This window comes from Rhea pennata, chromosome 1 (assembly GCF_028389875.1).
Source record: "Rhea pennata isolate bPtePen1 chromosome 1, bPtePen1.pri, whole genome shotgun sequence".
NCBI lineage: Eukaryota > Metazoa > Chordata > Aves > Rheiformes > Rheidae > Rhea > Rhea pennata.
Window position 1 is genome coordinate 11,325,305 of NC_084663.1, and position 13,654 is coordinate 11,338,958.

General features: G+C 36.6%; 1 protein-coding gene across 3 annotated transcripts in view; it reads left to right on the forward strand.

The window, feature by feature from the left end:
• The window catches only part of HGF (hepatocyte growth factor), a 55,455-nt gene that overhangs the window by 25,897 nt on the left and 15,904 nt on the right, over positions 1-13,654 (forward strand). For all 3 annotated transcript variants that reach the window (XM_062597990.1, XM_062598165.1, XM_062598082.1), the window contains exons 7-8: positions 4,134-4,252; positions 11,907-12,081. In XM_062597990.1, coding sequence (XP_062453974.1) covers positions 4,134-4,252; positions 11,907-12,081 — 294 coding nt within the window. The remainder of the gene's footprint in view (positions 1-4,133; positions 4,253-11,906; positions 12,082-13,654) is intronic.

Here is a 13,654-nt window from a genome sequence, read left to right on the forward strand (position 1 = left end):
AGTCCAGTTAGGATTTGCCCTGGAGGGTAAAATGCACCCGACTGCAAAGGGTCATCTATAACACTCCCTTTTGGAAGGATTCTGTGTGGGGGTTTTGGCCACACAAGAGGGCCTTTTTGTCTCTCTTAAACCAGACTAAGGTTTCATTTTGGTTTTAGTTCAGTATTTTGGATTAGCTCCACTTATGAAATCGATGGAATAAACTGAAGCTGCCTCAGAGAAAGACTGCAAGAATCAGTAATCAGAATGTTTAAGGCCTTTTCTCTCAGATTCATAAACTTTGAAGTACTCTACTAAAATCCTAATTTCTGTACTCAGAAGTGTGCTATTTGTAGATTTTAGAAAGCTTGATTATTAAGCAAAATATTAAGGATCTGTAATTCTGGAGTTTGTGAGATCTTTTTCCTCTTTGACTCATATGATCTGCTCCATGAAGAACAGAGGGCTCTTCCATAGTTCGGCTACAATAAATATTTCCTACTAGCAGACTGGGGCTGAAGATAACCTGTTCTGAGTTTTGTCATGGATTTGCTGTGCAATCTAGAATACTCCACAAAAAGAATTTTGTTCTCTGGAAATTAAACATTTATAGAGCTTTGGAGTTCAATCAGTAATCATTTTACTGTCATAGGAAAATTCTTTTTTACCTTTAATTTTTGTTTGTTCACAAAATGACTTTCAGGACTACCTGCAGTCTCGGTAATGATCACCTTCTTAAAAATTTTCCTTCAAAAACTTTCTTCTTGAGAATTTTCAGACTTTAAAAGAATGCTCTGCTATTAGAAAGCAACCCATACAGATTATATTGATCTGTGTATACTTTCAGAAATACAACTAGTGTTGAGGATATTTCTAATACACTGATCTTAATTAACCTAATGGAATGGTTACCAAAGGTAGGACAATTATACTTTGATTACTTTAGCTCTTATTTTTATTATTTTTTAAAAAAATATATAGTGTTTAAGTTGTAAATAAGAGAGGAGGTCTGGAATAAATGATCCATTAAAGAAAAGCAATCCCCAGAGAGACTGCTCACTATATTACCAAGTGGTAATGTGAATTGCTTGGAAACTAGGAAGTAGGACTAGTACAGCTGGGCAGATTTAAGCCTATTTGCAATAATGGATTCATTAATTGCTGTGATGGAGGAAGAGATAAAACCACTAATCTTTTCAAAAGCTCCACATCCTACCTGCTGTTGGACAGCAGAGGGTTGGATTAGGTGATCTCCAGAGGTCCTTTCCAACCTCAACTATTCTGTGATTCCATGAAAACTTTCAGCCCAGGGGGAATACGTCTCCCTTTCCCCTTTTGTCATCTCAGTGAATCATTCCAGACTTATTCCCTTCAGAGGTCAATTACAAAATTGATACTTGCTGTTTGCTTAGATGTGACTAGAGCTAGTGGTGGAAAGGTGGAACCCTCCTAAAACAACAGCTATGATGGGCTTTTAGCTATTAGTGGATGCAGAATTGTATTCTGAAGCTCTGATTCCCTAGTGCCCTCACTTCACTGTCAGGATTTTGCCTAGGTGTGGGAGGAAGATCACTGAGGAGAATGACTTAGAGAGTCATAGAAGGGCATAGAGAAACAGCAGTTCTCTCCTCTTCCACTCATTTTCTAATCAAAATCAAACACATTATAGACATAGGCTCTTACTGCTTGGAACAAAACAAGGATGAAATGTAATGCAACAGTTTAATACCTGTAGGTATCTTTTTATTAAAATACTCCTTTTTATATCTTTAGTATAAAAAATTATTTTATGTAAAATCAGGTTCACTGTTCTGAATATCTTTTAGAACAAAAAGGAAGGGAAAAAAAGTATTTGTGAAGTATGAATTTCAGACACTAAATTTCAGTTGAGTCCCAGTAGAGCCAGATATCAGCATCTGTCTCTTTAAAGAGAATAAATGTTATCTCTTTGTCTAACTCTTTTTTTTCCCTAGGAGCAGAAAAAAAAAAAAACTCTTGATTTTGATACCAGATGTATATCTTAATGATTCATTTCAGCTTCTGTAGTGAAGTACAGCTACCGCTGTTTCAAGGAGAGAAAAACAGAAAAAAAAAAATGAAATGTATAGTGTTGTGAAAGATCTTGGTAACTGAGGACTCTTTGGGTTCACGGATGAAAACTGGGCCTGAGTGTATTGACAGGGAGGAATATTCAGAGCAAATAGACCAGGCTCTCAGAGAGCTCTCCACAGTCTCACTGTTGAGCACAGTTTGAGATCTCATTGTTCATCTTACCCCTAATATTTGTGGCTTTAAAAGTGTTAGTTGCCCTTTTCTAAACCAAGGGGCTAGTGTTCAGTTTCCTTGCATGGGAGGACTCCACAGGGACTACTTTCTCTGTATCTTCCTTGCCTCAACTTAGAACATTCATATCAATTTTGAACCTCGCGTCACACTAGCCATCCACTAATTTATTATTCCTGCTGAATCTCTTAAGGGGCACATAGATATAACAGGTAAAGATAGAGTTTGTAGATACTACTCCATTCAGTGAGGATAGTCAAAGCTTGATCCTGGAAGAACTGTCATGCATATGTCCAAGTTTTAGTTAGTAGATAATGAAATTTGACAGAATGCATACTTGCATGCAATGCTGAGGACATATTGTTCAGTGCTATTTGCCTTCTAGAAAGTAAATTATTTTCATATCCCATTGATATGGAAGATGCAGGAAGATGCACAGACCCAACTATCTGTGGGCTCACCTCAGTTACAGATAGTGCCGTGGCACACGCTACGTGACATGGCACAAGTGCTGCTGAGTTCAAAGCCCATCACTGCCAACTTCTGTCCAAAGCCACCTCATTTTCTGCCAAATAGTTAGTCTACAAAGTGTTTGCTTGTGGAATTCTTGCACACAGTCTGACCCCTTACAGTTTGCCTCCTACCTAGCAGAAAACAGGGTTATAGAAGAACTGATAAAAGAGAAGTGCAGTTGCTGGTGCTGCTAGATCTGAAACTATCACATTCTCAACTGCCCTTGAATTCTCATTTTTGTGAGGTTTCTTCTTGGGTTTCTTTTGAATTCTACTTTAATTCTGTTCCTGTCCCTCATAAACATGAAGAAGCTTGATTTTTCCCAAGCAATGGGAGACCAAATTCCAATGTAAATGGAGACTTTGGGATGAATGTGTGATAGAGAAAGTATCCTAGCAAAAACGTACGCTTTTAAATCATATTTTCCTCTGCTTGTGAGAAGCACATCTGCTTGCAGTTGTAAGTGGGTTCGGGTTCCCAGGTAGTTAACTTTGTTCTCTTACATACTTCCCATGTTTCCCTCAGGGGCAAATCTATTTTTTTGTTTCTTTTCCAAACATATTTTGACAAAATGGAAAATCAATACAATTTGTATTCATCAGAAGAAAAAAAAAAGTATGCATTTATCTTGAACACTTTGAATTTTTAATTGTTCATATGGCTCATTTAGACAAAGAGAGCATCCTTATCTTGAACCTCGGCCTGACTGCCCAGTAAAGCCAGTAGGAACGTGGAAATGATTAAATGGCACAATAGTTTCAGACCTTGAAGAGGTAAAGGGAGACAGAGGAGGTTTTTTCTTTTCTTTTTTTTTTTTTTTCTTTCCCCACTGCTGGAAATGAGGGCATGACCTAGAATGAGTTCTATTATGAAAATGGAGCTATCATTAGTAACAAAGCTATTCAAAACAGCTTCCAGTTTGAACCCAGGGCTGTTGCACTGAAGAACCTGTTTTCTTAATGAGTTCAGCTGCCTGGCAATGTTTATATAATGCACACTTAATTGGGCTGTTTGAAAAAAATGAGTGGCTTTAGAGTCTGGCCATCGGTTGACAGACACGAGAGCAAGAGTTTAGCAATTAGCAGAGTTACCCCATCCGGTGGCCTGTGCATTAACACAGCAGGGAATCCCCTCCGCAGAGGCCTGATTCTGCTGCATGCTTACTAGGAGATTTCATGCTAGTAACTTTCTAATAGCATTAAAGAGTATCTGAATCTATCTCTCAGGCTCAGGCCACAGGTTAATAGGAGCTGGTTCTCATTTGCCTCTGCTGAAGACTGTCCTTTGCATACCTTGTACATGCCTGTGTAGCATTGCCAGAAAGACTTGCTTGACACGTTTCTTGCTGTGGTTTGCAGATATCCTGACAAGGGCTTTGATGATAATTACTGCCGCAATCCTGATGGCAAGCTGAGACCGTGGTGCTACACTCTTGACCCTAACACCCCCTGGGAGTTCTGTGCAATTAAAACGTGTGGTGAGTTCAAACAAAATTTATTACTTCCTTTTTCTTTCCAAAATCTGGACACAAGCAATTAATTTATTTCATACTGCAACTGCAAGATGGTGTCTTTTGCTGTCCCCATTGAATTTTCTCCATGTCATCCCCCAGATGGGGAATTGTATCCAAGTGATATCAAGGTATACAGATATAAGACGTCCACTTTGAACAGAGCTATAGGTCAGATTTTCAGAGTATTTACTATTTTATGGCATGTTCTACATTCAAAGCCCAGTAGGCACTAGGAGCCTACTAGCTAGCTAACCGTAGCTCTGAATACTCTGTTGTCCTGAATACTAGATGTCTTAAATGAACGATAGAGGGAAGGTGAGGAAGGAAAAAATATTAAATATCTCTTGAAAACTTGAGTGAATTAGTTTTCCTACTGTTTCATGGGAACATGGTGGCAGAGGCAGATGCTAGTATTCAGTTTTTCAGGGAAATGTTTTAATGAAGAAACCAAGATCTGCATCCCTGAAATTCCCTGCCTCATTTGCAGCTTGTATTCGATGCAACAGTTGAGATATGGGATCAACAGATGATTGTCTCCTCTGCTATGTCCTGCGTTTCTCACTGAGAGATTCGGGGCATTGTGGATTCTGTGCACTTAATGAGCTGCAATCCTGTGAAGGAGCAATATGTAAACACAAAATTAAAGGCTGTCTTCTTCTAATACCTCATGAGCTTTCCTCATTTGCTGAACTCAAAACATTTTGTTAAAACATCTTGAGATCAAACACAATTTCTGAACACAAGGTTTTGACAGAACGCCTACAGTAGGAGCCTGTCTGCTCCTTGTGCCCCAGCCCCGTGGCAGAGCTGCAAGGGGAACCTTCTGAAACTGCTCAGTGAAACCCCAAATTTGCTATTAGATGATGAGGTTGTGAAAAAGTCATCTCCTTTTAGATCAGCAAAATTCAAGAACCTATAAGTTTGTTTGCTGTTCTCCATTTTGACCAAAGTTAAGTGTTGAATACCCCAAAACTCTTGAAATCAGATATTTTGCTTTCCATCTAGATCGAAGTGTGACTTCAGTAGGCTTATGCCATTGTAAAATTCATTTGGCTCTCTAGGAGGAGAATAGAGAAAGAGAATAGATTTGAATGAGTTTTCTTTAATTTACAGAGTTCTCTCTTCTGTGTTGGTTATCTATTTTCTGGTTGGTTGAGTGGTTGGTTTGTTTGAACCAAAATAACCAGTATTAGAATGATTCAAATCTAGTGCAAACAGAAACAGTTGTGGATCTTATGAAAAGTATGCTTCCATAAAATAACTCAGTATTTTTCCTATAATATTTGAATGGATACACACACATACATACCTATATATATACTGTTGGGAGAGAGTGTCTCCAACATGGACTGTTATATGTAAGCAAGTGGACTATCTAGAGGGTTAAGAATGAGATTCTTCATCTTCACTTTGGAATTCTTATCAAACCAAATCACACAATGTTTTCCGTTTCCGCTATCAATAGGTCAGAATATTCTCTCCTTGCGTATACTTGGTTTAGGTCACAGTAGTGTCTTGGGGTGTCAGTCATCTCCTATTGGGTAAGTCACTTCTTAGAAATCAACAGACTGAATACAAATATTCTTCTTACACTTCCTGATGGGGAGTAATTGGGCTAGCTCTGCATATTTCATTGTAAATCCAGTGTCAGGTAGTTAAAATTAGCAAAGTTATTTCATTGTAAAAAGTTAGGAAAATTTGCCACTTTGGATAATGTTTGTAATTAAGTTCTGCAAAGACAGAAGACTCTTAGACTCTTAACAGGACATTACTGCTTGTTCTGTTCTAGACACACATTAGTCATGCTGTGCTGAAAGTCTTTGCAGTGAACTACAATTAATTCACATAATCATATCTGGAGTTCTTGGTAACCTGAACATCTAACTTTTCCCCATTAAAAACAATCTAGTGCAGCGATAATTGAATTTTCTCTCAAATCTGTTTAATAATTTGTTACTTTGAGTTTGTTTGTTTTCTTACTAAGCTGTGCTTCCTACATCTCTTTAAACAGTAGATAACACATGAATCATATGTATATATTATAATAGAGAGATTATTTTCCCCTAGTAGAAGTGATTTTATTACTAAAATAAAAATATTCCTCTGTTACAACTGACTGTTTCGCAAATGCAACTTTTATAAACCTTTATCCTTTGGCATTTCCTGAGCTGATGTGTCAGTGTTCTGAGGATTCACATCTGGCTTTGCTGGTCACGTAAGCTTACAGTCCTTGTAACTCCCAGCATTTGCAGCCAGACCTAAGTTTTATAAAATCATTGGCTGAGAGATTTCTTGCAAACTACTACAATATCATCTCTATTTACATGAGTCACAATTATGTTACAGTCCTGAAGAAAAAGTAGTCCCAATACTGGAATCACTAAAATTAATAAAGGAAGGGGGGAAAAAACCCTCAGAGATAATAGTTTTAATGTTAATGTGATGAAAGACTTTTTTAGGAAAAGTTGACAGTATTAAGTGTAAATTCCTTCTTTACTTTTCAAGCAGAAAGTATGTTTCTCACCTCCTAATGTGGATCCCAAAGACCATTCAGGGTTTCAGTGGCTACTCTGTTTTTTGAAGCTGCAGCTCTGAGCAAATTCAGTATCCTAAAAAAGAGATCATCATGAGTTGTATGTCTTTATGGCTTTGTGGTTTGGATTCTCACATAAGTTTTTAATACCTACCCTGAGGATTGTTTATATATATATATTTTACAAGCAATATTAATTAGAAAAAGTACTTTGCAAATCCAAAGTCCTTAAATCATGCACAAAAATGTAGGTGTCCTCTCTTCAGGGGAGTGACCATAAGGCAGCTTGCTGCTTGTGGCTTTTGCTACATGTCATGAGTGCCAGCATGCTCTACAGCCAAAATGCTGACAACAGCTCATATACAAAATTTTAGGCAAAAAAGTTGGTGGAAGGAAGCATTCGGAAAATAAATATGTTTCTAAGACTGAGGAGACAGGAGGGCATTGTAACTTTATTTCCAAGCACAGAAGGCAGCTTAAAACATGGTGGCTTACAGCCAGAGCTGTGAGAAAGAGATGACAGGAGCAATTAGGGATTAGAGATGGCTCAAGCTGCAAAAATTGGATCTGGATTAAGACTTCAGGGACCTCAGGATTGATTTGAAGTTGCTCACATATGTGTCTGTGGTTTTGGCTTGAGACAATTCTTAGTTAGAAGAGAGGATAAAAGGGCAACTAAAACACCAATAAGAAGTGTAGGATAAAATGAAGAAAGGGAAGCAGTGATAGCAAACATGAAAAAGAAAATGACTATTACTTTGTCATGGATGATATGGACTATGGGAAAGATAAGAATGGGGTGCTAATATCTGCTGAGAAAAAAAAATGAAAGAAACGGGAAAAGGATATACTTAGAAGCAGGACTACGAAAGACTTGCAGAGGAGAGATGTGGAGGCCCAGAAGGCAGGAAGCTACCTACGTCAGTCATCTGAGCGCTGCAGAGCTACATGAGATTACTTTGGCAAGGACAGCATTTGTTTGCTGCCTACCTGATTTCCAACAATCCCATCTGATTTTACTACAGTACTTGTGGCAGCAGCTGGGGGTGACTGGAGACTTAAAACACCTGAAATAATCTGATAAGGGTCTGGAGTTGATGTGAGAAAGCAAAAAAAAGGAGAATAAAAAGAGAGTAAAACCGAAAATCTAGACATAAAATGAAATGTAGTAAGTGCACCTAAAGTGTTTAGGAAGGTGAAGAATGTCCATTGTAGTCTTTCCAATATTACATTACTCAACTTTTAGAAGCAGAGATTTAAACTGCCCATTTGAATGTGAAGTCCTGATTTAAGAGCTATTTGTTGAATCAAAGTATATAAATAATTGAAAGTGTCATTTATTTTAAGCTTAATATTTACAAAAGATAAAGATGTTTATAAAATTCAGCCAGTGAGAAGAGGCTGATATTTAGTAGTTGGTAAAGTGTTACCTTCCATCTCACTTTACAATGAGGCATAACAAAGGTCTGGCAATCACTGTGTATGTAACTGCATTATTTTACATTATCTCATAAAGGATCTTTTTCAGATCTTTTTCCTCATTTCTATCACAGTTTTTAAATTAAGATGTAAGAGGTCCACTGAATATTCAAAAAAGCCTAATTGAGAAAATTTGGATTCAGATCAAGATTTTGAATGAATTAAATAAAAAAATTTGGATTTAAAGCTTAGTTATACAGATTGGTACAACTTTGGAATTTTTCTCTGGGTTCCAGGACAAATGAGCTGTAGATGTGCAGATATTATGCCTCACTATGTTCCATAACACAGTCTAGTCACTCTAGTCTCTCACTGATGTTTGAAGGATTGCATGGATCATATTTAATGTGGGATATGCTTATTTCAGAACAGCTCCTTCACTGGGTTAGGTACCCTTTTTCTTTCAAAATCTACCTTGTATATCTTTCATTAAAAATCAGGGAACATTTTTTTTTGTTGACAGACATCCTGGAAAAGACATGGTATCTGTACAAGTGAAAGCAGAATTTTTCTTGGTGAAGTAATTTAGAACCATGTTTTCCATTCTATTCTTTTTTTTTTTCCCTCCAAAATATGTATCTAGTATTACCATAAAAGAATATGAGTACTCAAGCAAAATCCTTGCCTTCATTTAAGTAAGAGTTTTGCCATTGAGCTAAAATTGGAGCAGGATTTACTTCTGGATCATTAAAATTAAAGATAAAAATAGTGCCCTCACTAGCTCCTTCAGATGTAGAATTCTTCAGGAGAAAAATGGCTCAAAATTCCTGCCGATTCCCTCATGCTGGCATTATTGTGAGTACCGGAACTGAGGAGACTGTCTGTAGCGTTACACATGAATCTGAGGATAATGTTTTTATCTTTTTACTTAACCATCTACGAATACATTCATCAGCCCTATATTAATAAAATTGTTTATTTAGAGGTATCGTAATATGGCAAGTTTTATGCAAATAAGACACCTTTGCACTACTGGATTTTGGTTGTGGACTTGATGGTGAATGTTTGAAGGTATAAAGACTAAAAGTTTGTAGAAAATGCAGCTTGTATAGTATGAGAAGATTGTGGAGAGTTCTGTAGAGCTTTCTGAATTATAGAACAGCATTATTAATTCAAATAAAAGTAATATTTTAGTGATTCTCTTCAACACTGAAATGTTAATAGAATAATGGTAACTGAGAGCTGCCACAAAGTGGTAGCAGGTAATCCATCATGCGCTGAGGATTCTGAGACTATTTCACTTTTAGCCATTATAATACAAGGCCTCCTAGCAGTGGCTTGGTTATGCTAAAGTTAAAGCTTAGTTTGTCTGACTAGACATTCTTTTAAACCAAGCTTTTTGACATACATAAAAGTGAAATAAATTTGATCTGTAGATAGAGACCAATGTCTAGATGCTTGATGTAAGATTTAGGACTGAGCTGTTTATCTGTAGATATTTGACAAGAAGATGCACACTTAGAAATAGTTCTATAGCCTCACTTAAATTAATTGATGTATTAATTATTTCAGGACTATGATTTAAAATAAATAGTTACATCAATGCAAGAATGCATATTTTTTTATAGTATAACTGAGTATGGAGAATGTGTATTATACTATTTAATTACAGTTGAATATTATTTTTTGTGTATAATTAAACCCTTTGTATAAGGTTTATTGTGTATAAGATAACCTTAGCTCTTATTAAGATGATTTTTTGATATTATTATTATTTAAGGAGACTTTTGCTAGAGTCCTATGGTTAGAACTTACTCCTTATTCATTTAGGGAATATTATGCAGTCAGGATGCTGTATTTATGATGAAATTTATCATTATGGATGACTCATTTTTTCCAGTTTAAACACCATATCTGTTTCATTTTTTAATAAAAAAGTGATGCATACATTTTTGGAAAAGGTTAATATAATTCACTTGAATGTGGTATTACGATGTTCAATCTAATGAGCTTTAGACCACTCTTAGAATATACTTCCAATCTGTCTTCATACATTAGTGATGATGGAAAGCTGAAATATACAGCTGTATACTTCTATAATATATATGCATTCCTCTTTTTGTTGTCCAATTATTTATAAAGTGTATAACAATGATGAAAAATATAGTTACTTGCCCCAGGTCTTTTTGATGAGTCCACCAGAAAGGGTGCAGTGTGTCAGCCTTCAGAAGCCAGTTTGTAATACTTCCAGTGCAATGTCCTTTTGACTTTGGAATGAGCTTGGAATTCACAATCCCGTTGAAACAAGACAACCTTTGCAGATGAAGTGCCTTGGGAAGGAAGGGCAGGAAATTAATTTGATCATGAACCATTGATGTAAAAACATCAACCAGATGAAGAGAAGAAAGGAAATTTTCTCCAGCACAGAGAAATGTATAATACAACCGCAAAACTTGGTGTTATCAATCTGACATGAAAGTGATCAGAAATGTAAAAGGTTAGAAAACAGATAATCCAAACCCATCTGTTACGACATTTGGTTTTCTTCAGACCCATATTCTTTGCAAGATCATAGAACTGGCTGAAGTTACTAGGAATTAGCCATAGTAAAAATAAAACACATGAATATTGTTCTAATCACTGGACCATTAGAAGGAAAGTAATTTTAAAACTTTAATATACTTACTGATGGCAAGAAATACTTGGTAAGGTAATTAATAAAATTAGTCTTGCGAACAATAGCAACTGCCAACAGATGGACAGTTTCTTACAAAAACATTAAGTTGTAAAGTTTTGGGAACAATGCAGAGACATTGCTCTTACTGCAGTCTGATTAGTTTTGTACTATTTTGTATATATCTGATGCAATATCTATGCAATTAATTTCCAATTACGGATATTGCATAAGAAAAAAAAAGACTTTCAAGTTATGTGAATGAGTCATTTCAGAAACCACTGTTTTTCTGAATTTAGTTCAAGACAGCCCACACCAGAATGAATACAGAGCATATCAACATCTGTAAAAGATCTTGAGTCTGATGAATTTGTTAGTCTTTAAAACATTTGTCTCTCTGTAGAGAATACTGATCTTTGATTTCTAAAAGCTTGGCAATTTTTTTCTCTAACTATATGAAGTATAAAAAGAGAAGCTTCAAGGAGGATTTAGGACATTACTTAATAGTAGGATTTATCATTTTTCATTAATTTGTGCTTGTTTTCCCATCACTGATATTCTGGGAATTCTTTGGAGAGAATCAGTAGGTCTCTAATCCTGGAAGCGTATTATCATGTTTAACAGTATGAACATGGGTGGTCACTCAACTGTGTGAAGCTAAGCAAATGAAAGAGTATTAGTTGAATTGGAAATGGTGTCTAAGAATATTTCTTGATGTTCAACTTTACAGAATAGGCCAGATATCTCACTAAATAGGAATTCTTAAATATTGTAGACTTTTCAGGTTCTTGGCCTGAAGAATCCAGTTCTGATCTCATGGGCATTGTAAATGTGAAAAGGAGAAATTTATTCTTTTAAAGCATTCAGCTTGGCAATTTCACCAAAAGACTCAAATTGCCACAGCCTGAACTGCAATATAGACTTCAAACCTGACACCTCAAGGCAGATGCAGTCTTAAGAGAGCAGGACATGACTCTCCTCTCCCTCTGCAGATCCGAGCGTTGTGAACAGCACCGATGCAGTGGCCGAGACATCAGCGTGCAGCCAGGGCCAAGGCGAGGGCTACCGCGGCACCGTGAACACCATATGGAGTGGAGTCCAGTGCCAGCGGTGGGACTCTCAGTTCCCTCACCAGCACAACATCACTCCAGAAAACTTCAAGTGCAAGTGAGTGGGCAGATGCAGGTGTTACTGCAGTGGGCAAAGAGCCATGCCTGTAAGTTAGAAATTTGTTCATCAAAATGGGCCAGGTGACCACTGTCCCTCACTCTGCAATCCCATACCTCTACTGTGTTGGTATGATGCTGGTGATGCTGGGAGCTATCTGAATATGGGAAAATCAAACGTGGTTTTTTTTTTGTTTTTTTTTTGTTTTTTTTTTTTTTTTTTGCTAAGCTTTTTCTTCAAGCACATATTCACCATTTTATTGATTGTGAAATGTATGGATGTTTTCCAGACTGGGATGTAATCCCAGTAGTGCTGGTACATTACAAAAAAACAGTAAGATTGTTTTTCTTTCTCAGAGGCGAGTACTTGTCAGTAGTTTTGAAGCTGACTTTAACTTAATGTGTCTTCCCCTTTTAGCCTCATGTAATTTCACTGACAAGACTGGACATTTATAATATTTGGCAACACTTCTTTCATTTTTCATCCTTTCGGAGTTTTTTCTGTCTCACTACAAATGTAATTCTACTCCCCTGAATATGACCCCTTTCACCTAGATGACCACTGGTCATCTAAACTTCCCCTGCACTTAATAAAAGGAGAGGAATACTCCCAGCACATGAATCATCTACTTATTTTTGATACTTACTGTAATCGTGCTCTTCAGGTGCCTTCACTGAGCATAAAGGAATCCCAGACAACCAGCATGGGATCAAAGCCCAGTGTAAGCTAGATAACTTTTAGACGGCTAAATATCAGTCTGGCCTTGTGCCTGAATTTAATTGTGTGGTCTTGTGAGATAAAGAGAAGATTCCAGCCAGAGTTCTGACTGTGACTCTAAAAATGGCTTGTTTGAGAAAAAGAGATTTGTTGCCTTAATCCTTTCACGTTATTGTCAGGCTTATTGATCAAACATTCTTTGTAATATCATAACTAATGAAAAAGTAACAATAATTAACAATAATAATTTAAAAGAAGACAGGACTGACTCTGAACTTCCTCTATCAACCTCAGAATCTTCCTGAGCTTGGAAGTTAGTGCTTTAGCCTGATCCCACAGGATTTTCTCAGACAAACTATCACTTAAACCACTTTGTTTTGTACCTTTGTAACAGTATTATATGATTAGGCCTTTGTATAGTTTTAGTGGAGTAGTTAAAATAGTAGGACTGTTTCTTCTGCCACTTGGGAGTGTAGTGGCTACTCAGGCCAATAGCTCTAGTAATACCAGCAAAATCATTTTTATGAATCTTTGAAGCTCATGTGATAACAGTTAGGGTATCATGCTCACCCTTTCAGTAGTCAGTTGTCAGTAAATGTTGCTGATGGAGAAAAGTAGTGAGATAGGGAATTACACAGAACAACTGTCAGGATATGAGAAAATAAAATGTACATTTAAGAGTTTTGATTACTTAATTTGAGCCGTGAGAGACATTTAAAGACACTCCCTTGTGGCTAGCTTTTACTCTAAAGGTAACACATGCATTGAATTTCAATATAATTTTTTCATATTCCATGATTTGATTTCTTAAATGAATCACTGACAATCTACAGGACTCCATTTCTCTAAGCTCAAT